This window comes from Streptopelia decaocto (assembly GCF_964273445.1).
Source record: "Streptopelia decaocto genome assembly, chromosome: 16".
NCBI classification, from domain to species: Eukaryota; Metazoa; Chordata; class Aves; order Columbiformes; family Columbidae; genus Streptopelia; species Streptopelia decaocto.
In genome coordinates, this window is record NC_138671.1 from 4,633,750 (window position 1) to 4,654,370 (window position 20,621).

Below are 20,621 nucleotides of genomic sequence, written 5' to 3' on the forward strand. Positions count from 1 at the left end.
TCGCACACTGACGCAGGGACTCCTCCAGGCTCCGAGTCACGCTGCCCGTTGGATCCAAACAGGTGTAGGAACAGGGTTGCGAAGGCACGGGGTTGTAGGACCATGAGCGGGCATTCACCAGCTGGTGTTACTGGGGTCCCAGTAGCCTCCTCAAGAGTGTCTTCCTCTGCATAACTTATTAACATTTCTGGGGAAATTAAGAACCACACGGAGGAGCTCACACTGTTGGAAATGGCACTTTTATTGCTTAGCCTTCTCCCCATCTCCAAAAGTAATTCAAAAATTATCAAATAAAATGCATCTAAACTGGTTGCTATTGCAGTTCTGAAGAACCTCGATATGAAACACAGCTGTGCTCAGCATGCTTCTATCCAGCAGACTTTCTGGCATCTGTCAGAAGCACTTTTGCACAGAGGCTAAAGCAAATTAGGTACCTGGATATCCTGGTGTAAAGCTCCCACAGTAGGGCCTGGAAAGCAATGATGTCCTCAGCTTGGAGCACAAAAGCCATAGGGCTGAAATGTTCATGAGGAATTTGTAGCTGCTTTCTTTACTCGGGGATCTCTCACTTGCAAAAGCAAAGACAAGGATCCATAGCCAGGAAAGAGGATATCAGGCTGAAACACAGGGTGCTGCAGTACAGCTCTGGTGAGACTATCAGATACAGTGTGCCAGTTATTGGTGGCCAAAGTTTAATAATATTGTGTGGCCAAAACACATCTCAGCACAGCCACTAGAGCATGAGGCTGGAGTGCCATCTGCAATGCTCTGGGGGCTCTCTGTGACCTCCAACTGATCAAATAGCTTTCAAGGCACAGTTTCCTGTGGCTGTGTCTGTTTCAGATCAGAATCTGATCTGACAGTTGTTGGCATAGCTGAATGACAGAGGCTCAAGACATCACTGATCTGATCAGCTTATTCTGTCCCTGCTTGACCTCAGTGACTCTCCAACTGTTTGACGGGTATAGCACAGTGGTTCCTAACATGTGACAAGAGGATCACCAGTGAAGTGTTTTCTAATGGTCCACAGGTCAGCCAAAGATGACAGGGAAAAGGCAGACTAGCGGTCCATGAGATGAGAAAGCTGGAGAAACAGTGACTTCAAGAACAAAGCAGCATGTATTCCAGTCCAGAAATGCCCAGCTAAGCCATACACATTTGTTTGCTGTAAATTTTGCTATTAATGCCTGAGTCGTCCAGTTGGGTGAAGTCTGTAACAAACTGGTAAACTACCCAAGGTTCCAGTTATCACAGGCTCTATTTTCTGAAATATTTCATTAATCAAGAAAACAAATCCTGAGTAAAGCTCTTCCTCTTATCCTGTACCATTTCTGCAAGTGACAGTGACTTCAGTGATTAACATCAACTGGCAGCTTGAATTCCTTCAGTGAATAAAAGGCAATTTCTCCATAATCCACCAGCGCAAAGACCACCGGGACGTCCCCACTCTGATACGTAACCTGCTTCAAAGCCCGAAGGGACGGAATCTGCTCATCAAAGCTGCAGAGAGAAAAACATTCTGTTGTTCTCAAAGCAAGAAGTATATAGAGACAAAGCCGTCCTGGCCAACAATCACAACAGCTCACTTCGGTCTTAGGATCTGGTAGTGACCCTGCCCACCCCTTTCAGCTGCAGCGGGAGGCTGCCAGCCCCGAGAGAGCACGCTGTGTGCCGGGAACTGGGAGCTGTCAAATCCTTTGCCAAAAACAAGGGCAACTGCACACAGCTCCACACTGTGTCTACTAGATGTAGCTCACACGGGTATTGGCAAAGTGTCAGTCCAGTGCAATCTTAATACCTTTGTGCTAGGAAGATCTTTAGGTTGCTGGGATCGACATCTGACTTGCTTTTCCCTCCTTTTAATTCTGCAGAGCCTGTTTGTTCATAAATGAACATATTTATGCGTCAAGGATCATTCTGCTTGCTCACGACAGACTTTTGTAAACCTGCGTTACCACCTTCCTCGCCCTTGCTACTACAGCTGCAGAGGGGAGGAGGGACAGTTGTAGAATATCAGAATTAGAAAAGGCAGAGACTGAACTTTGCACCTGCCTATGGAGCTTAAATATCAGATTCTGGATCCAGCAAGAGAGGAGACACCTATCTTCTCTTCATACTGATCTTAAAGTTACATTTGACAAAGATCAAAATACTAAACCGATGGCCCTGAGCTGCAGTGAGCTCTGGGGAGGTACATCTCTGCAGAAATCCATAGGGATCTCCACTGGCTGAGGATTCAGGTATCACACAGCTCTCTGGAAAACTGAGCTCTACATGAGTTTCACAGCATTGCACAAATACAGCTGTGGCTTCTTACTCCTGACTCCAGTAATACTCAGAACATGAGCAGAAACCAGATGACCAAATAGTGTGGGCCACAGGGCTGGGGGAACTGTCAGCCACAGCCTCCAACAAAGGAGGAACTGAAAGAAAAAGAACTGTGGGCAGGACCACCCTCAAGGGAGGCACTCTGATGATCTGTAAAGCTCACAAGATGCTGGGTCATTTACAGATCATTAGGACTTCATTTCTGCAACAGCAACTGGTGTGTTTCAGAACACAGCAATAAGACCCACGGATACATAAGACCCACAGATACCTCCGAACACACATCCTGACATATGGCTTCCCAGGGTTTGTCTTCTTAAACTTGGCCACAGCATCTGCTTGATACACATTGAAGTCTATCTTCAAGCCCCCTGGGTCCTCCTGCAGGCTACAGAAAAGAACACATCCGCATACGTATGTGATTAAAACATTGTAGGGTATAGATACAGCAAAACCTCTTGAAACCAGGCCAGTCTGGGCCCTTTGAAAGGTGTCACTCCTCAAAGGACTGACCCTGCAACTCTTCCAATTACTCTCCAGATCTTTCCTGGAGTCAGACCAGAGCAAGCTCCCACCCCACATCTGCCAGGCTCCCCTCTCTGCAGACCCCCTTGCAAGAAGCACCGCTAAGAGAAACAGGAGCAAAGCACTGCTCTGTGGGGACTGCACACAACCACCACATGGACTCTTCAAGGCAGGAGCTGAACCAAAACTCCCCAAACCAAAGTTTTATAATCACTGCAGCAGGGATGGCAGCACATTCCAGGGATGAGGCACAGGTGAAGCCAAATCAGACCTCTGGAGGAGATTTCCTGGCTTGGGTGCAGAGGGAACAGCAGGAAAAGAGCGCAGCCCTGATGTTTTAATTGGCCTGCAATGCCCTAGCTCTGTTGCTGCAGGACCTGGTACTTCAGAGAAATGTCAGCCCCTTGCTACAGAACCAAAGGGATTGCAGAGCAGAGCTGGGTTCTCTCACCATCCTGCACACCAGGCAGCTCCCAAACTGCTGCTGTGAGCATCTCACAGACCTCACAAGCAGGGACAGTCACAAGACATCCCCACTCTCTAACAGCTACGAGCTGGCTGGCTGGATACTAACCGGGAGGCTCCATCCAGGATGTGGGAGGGCTGCAGCACGCTGATCTGCTGGAGGAGCGCAGCTGGAGGGAGAAGGAACAGGAAAAGATCAGACCAGCTATTTCTCTCCCAGGGCACTCCAAGCACTCCACTGCCACCCACGAGCCTTCCTCCTCCGACAATGGCTGGCAGCACCACAGTCACCAGTGGCTACTTCAAAAGACCTCAACTTCCTCATCTCCTCCCAGCGCACGGCCCAAAACACCCTGCAACCACTTTGCGTCTTGCTGGTCCTGATTTCACACGCCTGACAGCCTAGCAGGAAGGACTGCAATACAGTAGGACACAGGGAATGGATTAGAAGACCTCCCAAGGCCTGGTTTATCCTGGCACTTGAGTGGGCTATAGAAAGAGACAGAAAGGCAGAGGACAAGCTTTCTTCTCTCTCCCTATAACCATGACTGGGCTTCTCTATGCCTGCTTTGCCCAGGCTTTCTAGTTAAATTCCCCTTCTCAAGGTACTGTCCCGTAAACTGATGATAAGTTCCTCCATGTCATCCTTTTGCTGTTGCATATCATATGTTTCACAGAGCTGGGGGGAGAATGGGGTCCCTGTCAACTTCCCAGAGCCACTACCTGATGAGGTAGCTTCATCTGGCCGCAAAAGCGGAGTGACAGCTTGTTCCCAGAGATGCGGCGGTCGTTTCCAAACCCTCTGCTGGCTCCTCTGCTTCAAAAGGGCTTTGTACTCCTGCCAGTTGGAGCAGCGCCTCACCTCCCGGTCGGCATTGACACTGCTCTTGTACCTGCTCTCCCTCTCTCGCTGCTCCCTTTCCTTCCGCGACAGCTTCTCCTGTTTCTGATTGATGCGTGCACACCAGCAAGCTGCATCAACCTCCCTCCCTGGTATGTTCTCTGGCAGGACCCTGTCATCAGGTGAGGGGAGATGAGTGCACGGCTGGTCTGGGGCCACATTTGGGAAGATGATGCTGGTAAAATCCCAGTGGGGTGCACAGGTGCCAGTGCTGCTCCCCTTGTGGTCACCAGCCTGGCTCCTACAGGGGCTCAAGGTGTCCTTTTGTCCTGTATCAAGAGGAGCCGGGTTTGACTCCCTCTCTCCACTGCCAGCATCTGATTCCTTTGGCTGCCCTGACAACGGCTGTTCATTGACAGGAAGGCAGCTGGAGTCTCCACAGTCATCTTCAGCTTTTTTTGAGGTTCCTTCAGCTTCTGCAAAGTCCTCAGATACCTTATGTTTCTTCTCATGTGACCTAAAGACAGAAGCAGCAGCATAAAATACAGGGAGAGTGTGTGGTGAAGTTTTATTCCCTTTGAATCCTGCCTCCTCCCTGCTAGCAGGAAGAATACAGTCTGCCAAGCCTGAAGGACAGATGGCAAAGGTGGCAGAAACCCCCGGACAGGTGTGTAAACCCTTGACAACAACCTCTTGGCTGGAAGGAGGGTGTTTGCTTGTGTGATAAATTGAGAAGGGAGAAAAACAGGCCAAAAACCAAGCAGTGGATGCCAAAGGCAGAATAAATTCCTGAGCAGTACTGCATAAGGTTTGACTTCAACACCCAGGAGAATCCCAGCCATGATTTGTACAGACACACGTTCCCAACCTGCCACACAGCCTCCACATGCCCCATATATATACTGACCCAAACACCTTCACATAAACATGCTGGACTTCAGCCAAACCAGCACAGGCCCAGCAGAAACCTTCCTCTTACTGGTATGAGATGCAGTGCCTTGTGCCAGAGAAGACAGGGCAATTCTTAAACCAACAGTTTTGTCTCCCAGTTCCTAAAATTTCATGACTTCTCAGGCACTGATTTGCTTGTTAACTGGAAAGGACTTACAGACCAGTCTCATCCTCCTTGTTTCTTAAAGAATGATGCCACCTACTGGAAGCTGTCATAATTATTAGCAAAATTAGTAATTAAGTCAGCCTCTGTTTGCATTTTGGCAACTTCTAGAGGCCTTGTGCAACTCTGCCGTACAGTCCTAGCGTGCAAGCTGCATCAAGGGGGTGAACAAGGGGAAGATGGGCACTGCAGTGTCTGTGATCCCTCTGAAAGGGAGCAAGAGGAGACATCTGCCATGTGTTTCTTCTGCACTGACCTCTCCACCCTTCTGTTGTAGCACCTTGCCACTACAGTTGGGAAGCTCAGAGGCACTTTGTCCCTATTAGTCCTGCAGGAAGTACAGATGTGACAAACGGCCACACTGCAAAAAGTTTAGGAAAAGCACCGCACTGCTTGGGGATAGCTAGGAGTAGCTGTGCCAGACAGGTCACCCACAGCACAAAGGGCCAAGGATGCTGTTCCCAAGCCACAGAACCCAGGAGAAGATGGCAAAAGGCTTTGGGCCACATCCTTACTGGGGGCTGGAACTCCTCCTCCTTTTGCAATGGTGTTTCCCAGAGCTCTTGCAGTAACTTTCCAGGTTCAGTTGCCTCTCGTAGGGAGACGGGACAGTGCTGTAAGGAGACACCAACACAGAGGCTGAGAGCAGAGCAGGGCAGTGGAACTACCCTTCTGCTCAGCCCCCAGGATACAGCAACAAAAACCTTTTCTTCCAGGCACAGAAAATCCACAAGCAGGACCAGGATGGTCCCCAGTTCATGCCCCATTTGATGTTCCAAATCACCTCCTCAAGAACAAGAGCAAGGAAAAGCAGAGTGCCACTTTTAGCCTTTTATCCTCCCAAGAGATGGAACACACGGTCTAAGTCCTCTTCTCTGCCATTCCACTGGGGCCATGCAGTGGGCACAGAGCTGCTCAGGGTCTTCAGAAAGGAGAAAGCAGCGTGGAAAGGAAAAGCTGGTTACCTGGGGTCGAATCTCAGTACAATATAACCCAGTTGCTTCAAGTGGCTGAACACCTTGGAGCAAAGGAAAGCAAGAGTGTTAAATGACTACCTTAAAACCAAACAATCTACTTCCGTTCTGCAACAACTGAGTGAATACAGTGTGGCACTGGCGGAGGAAAAAACACCAGGCTTAGGACCCAAAGCAAAGGTGGGGAAATAGGAACTGATCATCTGGAAGGAGGTGAATGGGTAAAACTGAGAATGTCTCCCCTTCCCACACTAAGTGTCCTGCTCTGCTCTCTGCCACTGGGAGAGGTCGTGTGGCAGGGGCCAGGGTCTCTGCCTTCATCCTCCCCACAGCACCCAACACACCTGGTAATGTGGCAGGCTCACTGCCTCCTGGGAGAGCAGGATCTCGTAGGCTTCCTGGACTGACAAGGGCAGATCTCTGTAGAAGAGCTGGACATAGCCCTGCAGGGCAAAATCTTGGTGTTTAGACAATCACAGGGAACAAATCTAACACCAGACTCTTCCCACTGGCCCTGATAGCTGGAGCCAGCACCCTTCTTGACATGATAACCATGTCTCCCCATGTGCCACCTGGATTAGTTACAGCCCCTCTCCCATGCCCAGTTCTCCCATACCTGGCTTTAGCAGCCAGGTAAGAAGTTCCCACCCACAGCTGTCAGCTCCCGCTCCAGCGCTGCATCTGTTTGGAGGATGCAGCTGGGAGTACGATGCTCAACTGTTAATCGTTGCTTTGGGAGATAGCATTCTTTAACTTTGATGACCTCAGTGATTCGGCACAAAGTACAACTACAAAAATATTTAGGACCAGCATGAGTGAGTGAGCTGGAGCAGAGGAATCGATGGTATCCTCAGATGCCATCAATTGGTGGCTCCTCAGCAGCATTTACTCCAGGCCCAGTAATCCCACATGTAGATTCCCCAGGCAATCACAACCAACCTCCAGCAGGCAGTTTTAGGCTACACCTATTTTTCCTCCTTTTAAAAAAAAAAAATGGGTTTAATCATAAACAAAGAAAACAAAACACTAGGAACCACACCTCTCCCATGGGATGGGCTGAAGTTATCTAACAGGTCTTTTCTGCTTCTGGGGAGTGATTGTGTACTCAACAACTGACTAAACAATTTTATTTTTATCATTATGTTGACAATCTATTGTCTGTCAGACTGCCAAAGGTAAAAATGTCCTACCTATGCAGCTATGATTGAAGGCATCACATGCCCATAATCTGGTGAAACTCCTCTTTAGATTGGTGCACCTATTCTACTGATAACAGGCCTCAGTGGAGGGACACCTCACATGGAAAGCTCTGATTTAGTGCCTAAACGTGGCCCTAGCAAGCTACATAGAGTTTCACTAATCCCTATCTGCTTCTTAAAGGAGCACAGAAAAACTCTGCTAACGAACTTATAAACCCTGTCATTGCAAAATACAAGATACACAGGAGATATGGCAGGAAGTCAGTTTAAGACAGAGAAGGCACTGACCAGTCTCAGATGTCCTCATTAACTGTACACCAGTTCTGAGGAAAAGGATTTGCCAGTATCAAACCTTTTATTCCAATTAACTCCTGCAAGGAACAGAAGATAATGCTTTGATCTTGTTTCCAGAAATTCCCAGAACAGTAAGTTTTCCTGAACTGTGGAAGTTCAACTTCCTAAACCTACAGATTTTGGTAAAGAAGTAATCTGACATATAAATGTGCATTTCGTCACCCCCAGAGCAAGAAAGTAGACAGAGAACTCAAGAGAAAACTTCATAACACGCTCCTCATGCTTCTCTCATTCTGGTAAGAGAGCTGACTTATTAGCTGTACTGACAGAAATTTGCATCACCTAAAACTTTCCTAGTTTCTATTCTCATATCTGATGTAAGAGTGGGTTAAACCCAACACCAGCTGGATTAACTGGCTGCCAATCCAACTCATGTGGTATCAGGGACACAGAGGCTGCTTTGAAGTACAGCATATGAACCCATGGCCTGGAGACAAACAGCTCCACCAACAAACAGGCTAAAATGGACAATTCCTTGAGAACCAGGTGTATATCAGCTGCTCAACCTACACAAGTCAAGTGATTTCAGTCCAAAGCTGCTGTAATCCCTCCAATCTTTCAGGAAGGACCCGATGCCCCCATCCGTGGCACAAATATCCTACTTACACACTCCAGCAGGTACAGAGCCTCCTCGGGCAGCAGGCACTGTTTGCCACGCTTTGAGAACCCCATGGTGTGCCAGAACTTCCCCTGGAACAGAAGCACAAATCCATGAGGGGCTCTGGCTGTTCCCTGCTGACAACCAGGCTCTCTCCCCTTCCAAGCAGCAAATTAAGGAATCTGCAATGGCCAGTGGGAGATGATGACACCGAGTAGCTTTGCAGCAGACTCACCGCAGGGGACTGCAGCTCCACAATGCCCTGTCCTGGCTTCCACTCAGCTTTCACCAGATTCCTCCTGAGGAGGTTAAAGATTAGTTTGTTATTACAAGCACATCCTACAATCAACTCCTACTGCAGCAACACAACAAGCTCAAGAAGGTGTCAAAAGGCAGCAAACTTCCGGGTGGCATTTTTACAGGATAAAGCTTTGGAAAGACGTTATCCTCTGGATCTAGCAGTACCAGCTGAAGATTTTATAATCAGAAACTAGTTAAGAGTGTCTTCAGTCAGCACAGCAGATGTCTGCCCATAGGCTACAGCAACCTGCTGGAGATGCACAGCCTAAGCCATGATATATCACACTATTGTTTAGATGTTACCAAAACACTCTCAAATCGCCGTATCCCACCCACGGGGACTCACAGGAAAAAATTAACAGCTGAGGGGTGGAGGGTGTCTTTGTAAGAATGCACACACCCATTTTTAGCAGCTGGCTCAAGGAAACAGAAAGTAAGACCTGCAGGGTCCACTACAGACTTGCTCTGCATCTTTAGTCAGCACCATAATTTCCCCATCTGAAAGGAAACCTAAACCTGCCCAGTTGCCCTCCCAGCCTGAGGGTCTCCACTGCTGCCCCAGACATGCATTTAAGGATGGACTTGAACAAACCCAGCTGTGGTAACCGTGGGAGATAACTGTCTGTCTGCTGGAGGTCACTGTTCTCTCTCTAAAGTCCCTAGTGGTGTGATTTTATGTGAACAGTTTCTGCTGCTACTCCTCACTGCAGACAGAGAAACAGTTACCAGAAAATTGCACACCAAACAGGGAAAGTTTGTGCTGGGAGGCAGCATGTGAAAACCTCCCAAGAAACTATAAACTCCAGACTGGTAGCACTGTTGAAACCACCAAAAATGATAAGCCAGGGTCACTGAGAGTCAGCTGAGCCTGCACAAGGCCACACGTGAGCATCAACAAGGGGCTGTGTAACCTGGACCATGCCCAAGAAAACAGGCTACAGGTTTACACACACACCAGAAAAAATAACAGCTTTTTAAGGGACTTTCTGAACACTTACCCTGGAGCCACCAGTGTGACCCTCTGCTCCCCGGGAACAGCAGGTGAGCTGCAGTCCAACCTGGGAGCTGTGAGCAGCTGAACTGAGGGGACAGGAAGGGAACTGGCTGTGCTAACACCCACCTGCTGCTGCCACCATGGTTCTACTCATGGTAACACCCGAACATCTCCCTTATGAGGAAAGGCTGAGGGAGCTGGGTCTCTTTAGCTTGGAGGAGACTGAGGGGTGACCTCATTAATGGTTATAAATATGTAAAGAGTGAGTGTCACAGGATGGAGCCAGGCTCTTCTTGGTGACAACCACTGATAGTACAAGGGGTAATGGGTACAAACTCAAACACAGGAGGTTCCACTTCAATATGAGAAAAAACTTCTTCTCAGTGAGGGTGACAGACACTGAAACAGGCTGCCCAGGGAGGTTGTGGAGTCTCCTTCTCTGCAGACATTCCAACCCGCCTGGACACCTTCCTGTGTAACCTCATCTGGGTGTTCCTGCTCCATGGGGGGATTGCACTGGATGAGCTTTCCAGGTCCCTTCAACCCCTGACACTCCGTGACTGTGAGAACCCCCGCAGCTCCGCTCTGACCCCGACACGATCCCTCCCAGGGAAAGAGGAATTTACAGGCCCCTGCTCGGGGGCTCAGCTCAGCCCCGCGACCCCCGGCACTTACGACGGCTGCACAGGCTCCTCGGAGAGGAGCTGCCACTGCTCCTCCCAGCACCGGCGCAGCTTCTCCGCCTGCTCGGCCGAGCCGTCGGGGATGAAATCCTTCTGGCCGTGGGGACGCCGAGGGGCCCTGCGGCCGCGGGCCTCCGGCAGCTCCGCCGCGCTGCGGGGCGAGAAGGGGCGCACAGTGAGCGGAGAGCAGCAGCCGCACAGCCCGGGCACCGCCCCGTGTGCCGGGCAGCCCCTCTGCAGTCTCCCCCCCGAGCGGCCCTACCTGGGGCTGCACGACCCGCCCGGCTCCATGGGCGCGCCGCGGGAAGTCGCTTCCTTCCGCCGCCGGGCCCGGGTGACGGCACAGAGAGGCGGGCACTAGCGCGCCCCCTGGGGGCTTGGAGGACTGCGAGCGGCGGGGACCGAGCACCGGAGCGGCCCGGGGGTGGCAAGGGAGTGTGTACCGGGAGCGAGACGGCGACCGGGCGTGCACCGGGGCCGTGCATGGAGCTGTGCACTGCAGCCATGCAGCGGGGCTGTGCATTGAGGGGTGCACTGCAGTGATGTAATGGGGCCACGCATGGAGCTCTGCCCTGCAGCCATGCACCAAGGCCGTGCATTGAGCTGTGCACTGCAGCCATGCACCAGGGCCATGCATTGAGCTGTGCACTGCAGTGACGTACCGGGGCTGCGCATTGAGCTGTGCACTGCAGCGATGTACTGGGACCATGCACTGAGCTCTGCACTGCAACCATGCACCGGGGCCATGCATTGAGCCAGGCACCAAGGCCATGCACCGTGACCATGCACTGGGGCTGTGCACTAGAGCATGTGCCAGGGCCGTGAACAGTTTTGCCCCAGGTCTGTGTCCCAGGGCCATCAGGGCGAGCAGGCCACAGCTGCTGCCAGCTGGCCACCCAGCCGCTCTCACTCCTCCTCCTCCTAAGAGCTGGGGAGAAAGTAAAGTGAAACAGCTCATGGGTTGAGATAAAGACAGATCACTCACCAGCTACTGTCACTGATAAAACAGGCTCAACTCAGTGAAAATTAGTTTACTGTCAATTAATATTAGTCCAAGGCATTGATATCTTCGCTAGCAAGGACTCCTCCAGGGGCTTCTGGGGAACACCTGCAGCACCTCTTCATCCCTTCTTCCCTGGCCACACTGCTTGCAGTGCCACTTCCCATACTTTTTCTCCTCTCCAGTGCCTAATTGCATTTTGCTGTGTCTTAAATACATTTCCCCAAAAGCACCACCAGCATCGCTGATGGGCTCAGCTGTGCCGTGTGCTGGGGCTGTTGGAGCCATCTGGAACCCACCAGAACCACCTGGAAGTGGCTGCATCCAGCACAGGGCAGCCCCATCCTCTCCTTGCAGAGCCCCCCGCAGCCCCCAGGGCCGGTGCTGTGCACGCTCAGGCACATCAGGCCGTGCAGGACACGCAGTGGTTGGGCTGTGCAGAGCATGCGGTGCTCTGGACGGGCTGGAAAACACTAAACCTCCTTGCACCATGGCCTCATGTCTCTGCTGACACTGCTGGATTTGCTGCCTGGGGGAGGCACGAACGGACCTGACAGGGAAATGCACCAAAAGTTCAAGTTTCACCTCGAGCCCGTCTCTCGTTGCTGTGGGATAGCTTTCAGGAGTCACTGAGCCTCAAGTAGGAAAAATACAGCTTTACCCCTACCAAAGTCCCCGTTCCCACCGCGGTTTCCCAATAATAGTCCTTTGACAAGATGCCAGCATAGGCAGATGAATGAAAAAAACATTCCCCTCCGTTTTCCACTGAATGGTTTAATTTTCACTTCCTGCCTGATTATTTCCTCCTTCTAAATTGAGCCTTCATCCTGCAAGGGGGTCAAGCGATTTTGGGCAGCAGTGCCTCTCCACAGCATGCAAGGGGACGAGGACTCGCGAATGGCACGAAGGGCAGTGGGCTGTGCAGTTGCAGTGCTTTTTCTCCCCAATTTCAACAAAATATGTATTTTGGAGGCTACTCAGATGGCCTGATTTTAACATAATCCCAGGATACCACATCTTGTGCTTTCAACTTCTGGCCTGTCACCCTTTTGTTTAACTCAGTCTCGCCTTAAAATAGACGTATTTAAATTGTTCCGGGAAAGGCTCTGATCCAGAACTTGCTTTTGTCACCCACTGTGATTGCAAGACCCAGAAACGTCAAGACTAATCTCAGTTCACGTCTTTTCAATCCTGGGATTTTAGCTGTCACAGAGGTGGGGGGGGTCCTGCTCCTCACAGGGGCACCAGCAGAGCCTTGTCCCTGGTGGGACTCACACTTCTCTCCAGCTGAAGCCTGTTAATCAGCCCTAATGAGCTGAGTCTCATCAGCTGGCTGTGGGTGGTCCTGTGGGGCTGCACTTTCTTGTCCTCCTCTTACAAATAGAGGGTGGGGTGAGTTTGTTCTTTCTCTTTAGATATTTTTCTAGGTTTATGTTAGGATTTTTTAATATTAAGTTTCTGTGTGGCTGCTTTGGGGCCTTTGTTATGCTGCTCATGGTGATGTTGGTGAGGTCTTTTCTTAAGTTTGGGGTCTTTTTTCCCTTTGCTCTGAGCAGGACTCTGTTGCATCTCCAGCAGAGCAGCTGTGTGTGGCAAGAAACCTAAGAAGCAGTTGGTGGGGACTGTCCTGGGCTCTCTGCAGTGGGACTTTGTGGCGGCGCTGTGAGCAGACAGATGTAAGGTGTTCCTCTTGGAGCTCAAACAATGGTCATCAAGCAGAGTGGTGGCAGAACGTGAGTTTGTAAGTGAGTGATCTGCTCAGGGGCTCCTGTGAGCTGGAATAAGGGTGGATGTGGGACTGTGAGCCAGGAGGCTGCCAGGGAAGAAGAGTACAAGTGTGTGGCAATGGGTAGAAGAGCAGGATCCAGCCCTTGTCATCTGGGTGGCAGGAGCAGCCACAGAGAAAACTGATGGTGGAGGCCACGGCTGCTCCTGGCTCTCCTGTGGGATGCTGCCCTCATCCCAAGGGAAAACAGGACTGATGTGACTGGGGAAACAACACTGCTGTGCACTGGGACCATGGGCTCTCAGCAGGTAAGTGTGGTGATTTTGCTCACTTCTTTCTTTTCTTTTTTTTTTTTCCTTCCTTTTTTCTCTTGGAGATGGAAAAGTACTGATAAAGTGTAAAAAGACACTCAGGATTGAAAATGTGGGCTGGCTGCCTCTTCTAATGGGCCATCCTGCTCCCAGCTCAACCTTCTGTTGCTGATCCTGGCACTCCAGAGGGGAGCAGAGCAAGGGGACAGGTTTGAGCCCTTTCAGTCCTTTTCTGTTGCATCCAAGTCATGTTTTTGCAGTCCCTGTAACCATAAGATCCTTGTGGTTAACTACTGGATGAACTTGATGTAAATGGCCTCAAAATGTTTTTTGAGAAAATAAGAGAAAGTGTGGCCTTGGGATTGTTTTTCTGGTTTCTTGTAGAGTGCAAGGCTGGGAATCGCACGCTCTGTGCTTGAGCTAAGCAGCTCTGCCAGGTATGGCTACCTGCTTTAATGCCTGTGTTAACAGCTCCTGCAGTTCCTGGCATGGTGTTTGGAAATGTTTTAGTAACTCTGCAGAAACCAGCTGTGCCACAGCTGTTTGTGGCCCTGACTTTATCTATTTGCCAACAAATGGTACCACTTGGAAAACAATGTCTGAGAGGAGTAACATGGCCCATCTGCTTTGACTTTGTTGCAACCCATGAAGCATGTTCTGATTTTAAGAGGTTTTGTGTATGGATGCTCTGTGTGATTTGAGATAGAAAAGGATGTTACAAACTACCTAAAACAAGTGCTTAAATTCTTGTGTGTGTTGCAATGTGTGTAAAGCTTTGACAATTGCTTAGTTCTGAGCTATGCTCATATCGTCACTGTGCAACAACCCTGTTATCACAAGCTAGCAGTAGTTCAGCATACAATTGTAGTATTATTATTATACTTGAGGTATTTTCTACTAGAATATAATTATCTCTGAGCTTCTTGAGCATCATATAGGCAACTTCTTACAGCAGAGCATAAGAAAGGAACATCTGGCGATTAATTTCAACAAGGTTTGGCAGACCGTAAATTTGCACTAAAGTGCCTGGTTTTGGATGAAAAGCAGATAATGGTGTGAGGTGTTACAGCTTGTCTGGGAGGTGTGGGACCCATCTGTTTTCTAGCCTCACCTGGGAGTTTTTGGCAGCTTCCTTGCTGCTGTAGGATGCTTGTGATGCCTGTGATCCTGCAGTGTGCTACAGCTGGGAGTTTGGGCAGGGGGTTAGAAAGAGACCTTTGCTCAAAAAAGATTACTGATGAAAGTTTCTGGGCTGAAACTTGGTCACTTGTCAGGGCTGGGATTGGGAAGTGTGAGGACAAGGCTTTCAAGAAAAGAAAACTGTCCTTAAAACCAGGATTTTGGGGATTAAACAGTTAATGCTTCTGCATAACCAGTGTGTGTATGTGCTGTGGTTCATTGGCATCTGCTGCTTTCTGATGACTGAGAAATGGAGAAGCTTAAATTTTGCATTCTCTCTTCCAATAAGTTTGTTGTAGAAATCACTGTGGTGTGACCATCTGCAGACTACAGCTTGATTCCTGGGGATCTGCTCAGCAGCAGGAAAACTGATATGGTATCGCAATGCAGGCTTGTGGTACATAATGAGCTAGCTAAGCCCCCAAGTAATGATCTGAACCCAGGCTTTCAGTTGCCACTATGTGAATTTCTGGAGCTGCTGTCTGTTAGTCATATATGCATTTATTTGAGATCATTTACTGGAACCTGCACATTGTTAATAACATGTGAAAAGCCAAGGAAACACGGACTAAATCCAGCAAGAATGATTAAAGTAGCCAGGAGTCATTCTTACCTCTATGATGCACTGCTTTAGGCTGAGAGAAATGCTGAATTATGCTGGAGAGAACGGCTGAAGCATTTCTTATTTCCCAATTTGCTTTGGCATCCTGCTCGCGGTTCACTTGAACAGATTGAAGGTTTGTGCTGCAATGGCTGGCTTGAGGTAAAGAAGCCTCGCTGTTTAGAGTTCAAGGCTATAGATTATGGAACTTGAGCAAGTAGCATAACTTCTCCTGCAATGTGTTTGCACTCACTGGGTTCTTTGAAGCGTCTTTCCTGGGCTTTGGTCTGGAGAAGTGCTCAGAAACCTGTTGCTTGTTGCTGGGCTTCTCATGAAAGGAGATGGCTTTGCGTCAGAGACAAGCAACTGAGTCAGGACTCCCAGAGCATCTTTGGCTTGTGCTGGGGGCTGGAAAGGAGGAAATACAGTTTAAGGCAAGGAACTGGGAGATTAATGGTCTGCTCTGCAGTGTCTCTTTAGCTCATGAAGCTCCAGACTGTTCCTTAGCTGCTCTGCACACCCAAGGCTTTAAACCAAATGGTATGAACATCTGTGCTGTGCTGCTTGGGAGGCTGAATCCATGGCTGCAATGGGGCTGGGAGCACTTGGTGATTAAGGTGCTAAGGGAAGGTGAAGAGCTCAGTGTCTGCACCAGCAACCCCCAAGACCACTAAACTCTCTTCTGTCTTGCATTTTGAAGGTCTTTGTGTTGATGAGTTGGAGTATTAACAACATGTGCTGCTCTGGGCTCTTAATTTTGATTCAGGTGATACAGCAAGAAATGAGAATAATGAAGATATTTCAACAGCTCCACAAACAAATCAGACCTGTGAACACCGAGTCCTGTCTACAGCACCTTGATGGTGACAGGTCGAGACAACTTCACTTGCAGCACTACAGTACGTGGTTTGTTCTCTGTATGCAAGGCTGAAAGGGATGTTTCTTTCTTCTCAGCTTGAGGGAACCTTATTGCCAATACGGTTACAGGATGGGGTGGGAAGGGATGAGTCTCCAGCCAGCAGCTGGCACAAAGCAGGCACTGAGGGGAGGAGTGGGAAGTAAGGTTGGTTGTGATTATACTTTGTGCTATTTGAAAACTGGGTTGCTGCTTGAAAGCTGGCCCATGGCAGCTGGCAAAGCGCCTGTGGGGTGTGTAGGAGAGGCTGGCATGCTCTGTTTTGAGGAGGAAAGTGCTAGGAGTCTTCAAACAAATAGCATCCTCTTTGTATCGTTGACTGCTTTGTCTGAGGCCAAACACAGGCCAGCCCCTGTGTTTCTGCACTGCTCCCTGCTGCTGTACCCAGCTCTCACTCCTGAGCATCTCCTGAGTGCTGGGAGGAGGTTTGCAGCAGTGTGACACTTCTGACCCCCCCTTAATATTTATCTCCTTTGAGGGTCTCTCTTTGCTGATCATGTGGCTTCAGGGGCCGAGCTGAGAGCCCGGAGGGGTTGACAGGATGCCCAGAGGGTCTTTGATCCCAAGTGTCCTGCTTGTGGGAACCTGCAGAATGAGCCCTGTCCCTTGGGGACCTTCAGCAGATGTTGAAGACTTGCTCTGACTTCTCACCACCCTTGCACACAGGTCTGACTTTGACTTAAGGCTGTTTCCCAACTGAGTAGTGGTTCTTGCATTCGAAGTTGTACACAACTTTCAGAGCCCACATCAAGGCTGCAACTCCCTTTTGTTTCAAACTTATAACCCAAGAGCTTTCTTTTAAATGTGCACATGGTATTTTATGTGATTGGATTCCATTTGCACTAAAAAGGCAGATTTTTCGAAGTGGTACATTTCTGCACTTAAAGGGCTCTTTAAGTAGAAAAACACTCAATACCTGAGGGCTGTTATCTTTCTGCCAGGCACTTATGGGTCTGGGGCCAGCCTGTAAAGCCAGTTACATGCTTTTACTCTTCAATAAGGCTTTATGCTGAAGGATGGAGTAATTTTCATCTTAGCAAAGGTGTTTTTTAGTCACCTAAAACCATATTGGCAGCAGATGTGCTAGATGGAGCACTTGGGGGAGGTGGAGCCCCCTGTGTGGGCAGTAGCCCTGGGGCATCCCAAAGAGAATTGCATGTGGCAGCTCCTGCCACACATGCAGAGACTGTCCCATAAGTCTGTTCCAAATAACAAAACTGCTGTCCCTCTGTCCCCCCCATAAACTTGTTGCTAAAAATTGAGATAAGTTGGTAGCCTGCTCCCACACTGCCTGTGCTTGCTGGGGGGCAGCTGGGGAGCTCCTGCCTGCTTTGGGGCAGCAGTTTGTCCTGAAGCTGCTGCTGTCCGTCATCCTGGGGTCACTGAACTTCACAATAGCAGTTGGCTGGTGCCTCTGATTTGAGCTGCAAGAGCAGTGCTTTTTCCCCAGTGGTTATTTATTGCAGTCCACCAAACCTCTTGTAAGAGGTGCTTCAGGTCCCCTCAGTCACCAGAGCTGAGACTTCACCATGAAAGATGTAGCTGTGGGTATCTTGCAGGAGGAAAAGTTACCTACATATTTGTCTTTAATCAGAGTGAAGAGTTTGAGGTGTATCTGCAATGGGGAATAGAGGACACAATGGAAACTGACCCTCTGCAGCCTCATTTGATCCTGGAGTTCCTTCTTGGCTCCTACAGCAGCTCCTTCCTGTGCCCCAGTAAACACAAGGTGATGCCAGGGCTGTGCCCCTCGCTGCAAACCTCCAGACACCCGGGCTGTGCTCTGCCGCACATGTTCCCATCGGTGTGCAGCTACATTAACGCTTTCATTCATTTTAGTTGGGAGTGCTGGCATTATGAATCTTTCCCTGTCCCTTTATGAGACTTTAAAAGCTAAAAGGTGTGCTCGGGCTGAACTTGGAGGGCAGGCTGGGATGTAATCTTTGTGCATAGTGCTCTGAACAAGATACTTGGAAAAGAGAGCACAATGCCACGGAAGCAAAAGGAAATGTGTGATGGTTTTTTTTTTTCTCCTCTCTCCTGAAAGCCTGACTTGCTTCTTTCAAGCATTCCAGCTGTTGCTGAGAGCTGTCAGCAGCTGTAGGGATGTGTGGATTTAAGCAAGAGGCTCTTCTAGCAGAAATGGCTGCACAGCAGCAACCTGAGCCAGGTGTAACTTTACCTTAATGCATCTAGAGGGACTACTTTTATATTTTCCTTGATGCACTCCTAAAATGAGATTAAATTCATGCCTCTTCCTGAGCTGTCTCTGAAATAGCTGCTAGCAAGCTGCCCTGCACGCAGGAGCCAGCATTAGGAGAGAATGAGCTTTGTTGGAAACCATCTGCAATGTGAGTTAGCAATAATCCTGGGAGCATAGCAGGGCCTGGGGTGGGAACAGGCAAGGTTAAGCCCCCTGACTATACCCACACATCCCAAGGTAACCCTGGATATAGAAACCCTTCTGTTACCGCTGTGCGGTGCTGGAACAGGACACTTGCAGCCAGCTGGTATTGCTGGTGTGCAGCACAGTTATCAAATGGGTGAAGTGTAGGAGCCTCTAAGGGGGTGGAGGATGGTGCAGGTTGTCTCCCTGGTTCTTGCTGCTGGGCAGGAAGGAGGAATGGTTACGGGGTGGGGGGCAAGGGCAGGGAGGTGACAACTTGCCCCTTTGGGCAGTGGCAAGGCCAGAGCTGCTTGGATTGCCCATATGGCTTTGGTATCAAGGTTTTTAAAAGGATACTGAAAGCTTGGAAGGCATGTAGAAGGAAATCCCTTGGAAGGAGCAAATGCGGGAGCTCAATCCGTTTAGTCCTTATCAAACGAAGGACTGGGTGACTTAGTTACACTCTAAGTATTTTGCCAGATGGCAAAGAATGCTTATTTTGAAGAAAAAAAAAAAAAAAAAGGCAGAGCGTGACCTTGTGTCTGATGGATAAAATCAGGCCAACTGAAGCTAGAAATACTGTGCTGTCTGCTAATGACTTCCACCCCAAGGGGGAAATTTTGTGTCCTGTTGGGATGGCACGAATTGGCCGGGCTTGTCTTGCATCCTGACTAAACCAAGCACCTTGCTTGGCCAAGCAGGTGATGGTCATTACAGTGCTCAGATGGGAAGAGCAGGTATTTCCCACCCTGAGATGTGGGCAGTGAGCTCCCTTGTCAGCACTGTGATGCTGCAGAGTCCGAGGTCTGGGGCTGCTGGTCACCATCGGACATCTGGCCACCCTCTTGGTAGTGGCTATGACAAGCCAGCCATGCGGTGAGGTGGGGTCTTGGTCCTGCCTTGGCCACAGCACCTACAAATTCCAGTGTCCAGAGTGTGTTTGGTGAACCAGCAGCAGCCGTGGTCTTCCCCAGTGCTGAGCTAGCTGGAGGCGGCAAATGGAAACCAGACTGCAGTCATACGTGAGCAGGAAAAATACTTCTACCAGTTCTGTTCTTGCACTTTTATCACTGCTGCTGGCATTAAAAGGGCATTGTATCCGAATTATTCAAGCACTGCTAATAACTCTGGAGTGCTGTATGCTAGATCCTGCTTTCGGCTGCACTGAAGCCAAGGGAGCTGTACTGACAGATCTGAGGAAAGTAAGAATTTGATATTAAATAAGTTTGCATCCATTTCCAAAGCATGACTACAGAACAGGAACAGCATGATCCCTGCTACTGGCATAATTCCATTTAAATGACATATCTGCAGATGGAAAAGCTGCCAATGGGTTTGTCTGGTGGTGTAGAGAGAGATGGAGCACTGGGCTCAGAGCACCTGACAAAATACGTTTGGGGCTTTTTGTTTTCTTTTATGAATTGGAGATGAAAGGTGTGGGGGTCAACCAGAACTGTTGCAAGCTGCAAGGAGTCAATGGGTCTCCAAGGGAGGACACAGGGGGAGCCCTAAGGCTGGAGGGAGTCCAGGTCTGAGCCCTGTATCTAGGGGTGCAAATGGGATGATGTAGCGTTGGGCTATGGCACCACTTTAAGGATGGGAAACCTTCGGGGAAGAATTGCTCTTGATGAGCTCTATTTGCAAGAAAATTAAGTGTCTTTCTCTGGCCCTGGAAATGTGACCTGCTAATGCAGCCCTGGGGGCTGCGGGCAGCTCTGTTCTTCTCTCAGCTCTCCCATGACTCCAGAAATCTGATGGTGCCTTTGAGGAAGAATCCTTGTTTAATTAAGTTGTATGTGTCGGAGGTGACTTTGAGCTATTTCCTTTGTTAGCTGCTGTCTTGCTTGGGCAATGGCTCACCTTGTTCTTAATGAAACCTGTGCTTCTGCTGTGGATGGAAAACTGTCTGGAGACTAATGAAGACCTAGACCTCCTGGAGATGCCCTTGCTTCTTAGGGACACCGAAGTTCACTATTTGCTTTTTGTCTAGCAGGCAAACAAGTAAATAAACTGGATATGTCAGCCCAAATGCTGAATACTTCCTAGGGGCAAATGGAGACAACTCTGGGAGGTGTTGGGGGCCCAGGGGCAGGGCTGCAAGACCAGGGCCCCCTCATGGGTTCAACA

The 20,621-nt window shown here is 49.5% G+C and overlaps 1 protein-coding gene across 2 annotated transcripts; it reads right to left on the bottom strand.

Annotated features, from left to right (window-relative positions):
* Positions 1-217: 217 nt before the first annotated feature.
* TSEN54 (tRNA splicing endonuclease subunit 54) lies at positions 218-10,696 on the bottom strand. Of its 2 annotated transcripts, XM_082066962.1 has the most exons (12): positions 10,638-10,696; positions 10,368-10,526; positions 8,634-8,697; positions 8,407-8,490; positions 6,592-6,690; positions 6,239-6,291; positions 5,789-5,887; positions 4,042-4,676; positions 3,428-3,488; positions 2,600-2,716; positions 1,799-1,874; positions 1,368-1,500 (listed from the first exon to the last, which is right to left on the bottom strand). In XM_082066962.1, the coding sequence occupies exons 1-12, from the start codon at positions 10,664-10,666 to the stop codon at positions 1,495-1,497; spliced, it is 1,482 nt and encodes a 493-aa protein (XP_081923088.1). In that variant the 5' UTR covers positions 10,667-10,696; the 3' UTR covers positions 1,368-1,494. The 2 variants fall into 2 exon arrangements, with proteins under 2 accessions (XP_081923087.1, XP_081923088.1); XM_082066961.1 differs by lacking the exon at positions 1,799-1,874 and having other exon boundaries at positions 218-1,500.
* Positions 10,697-20,621: the final 9,925 nt, after the last annotated feature.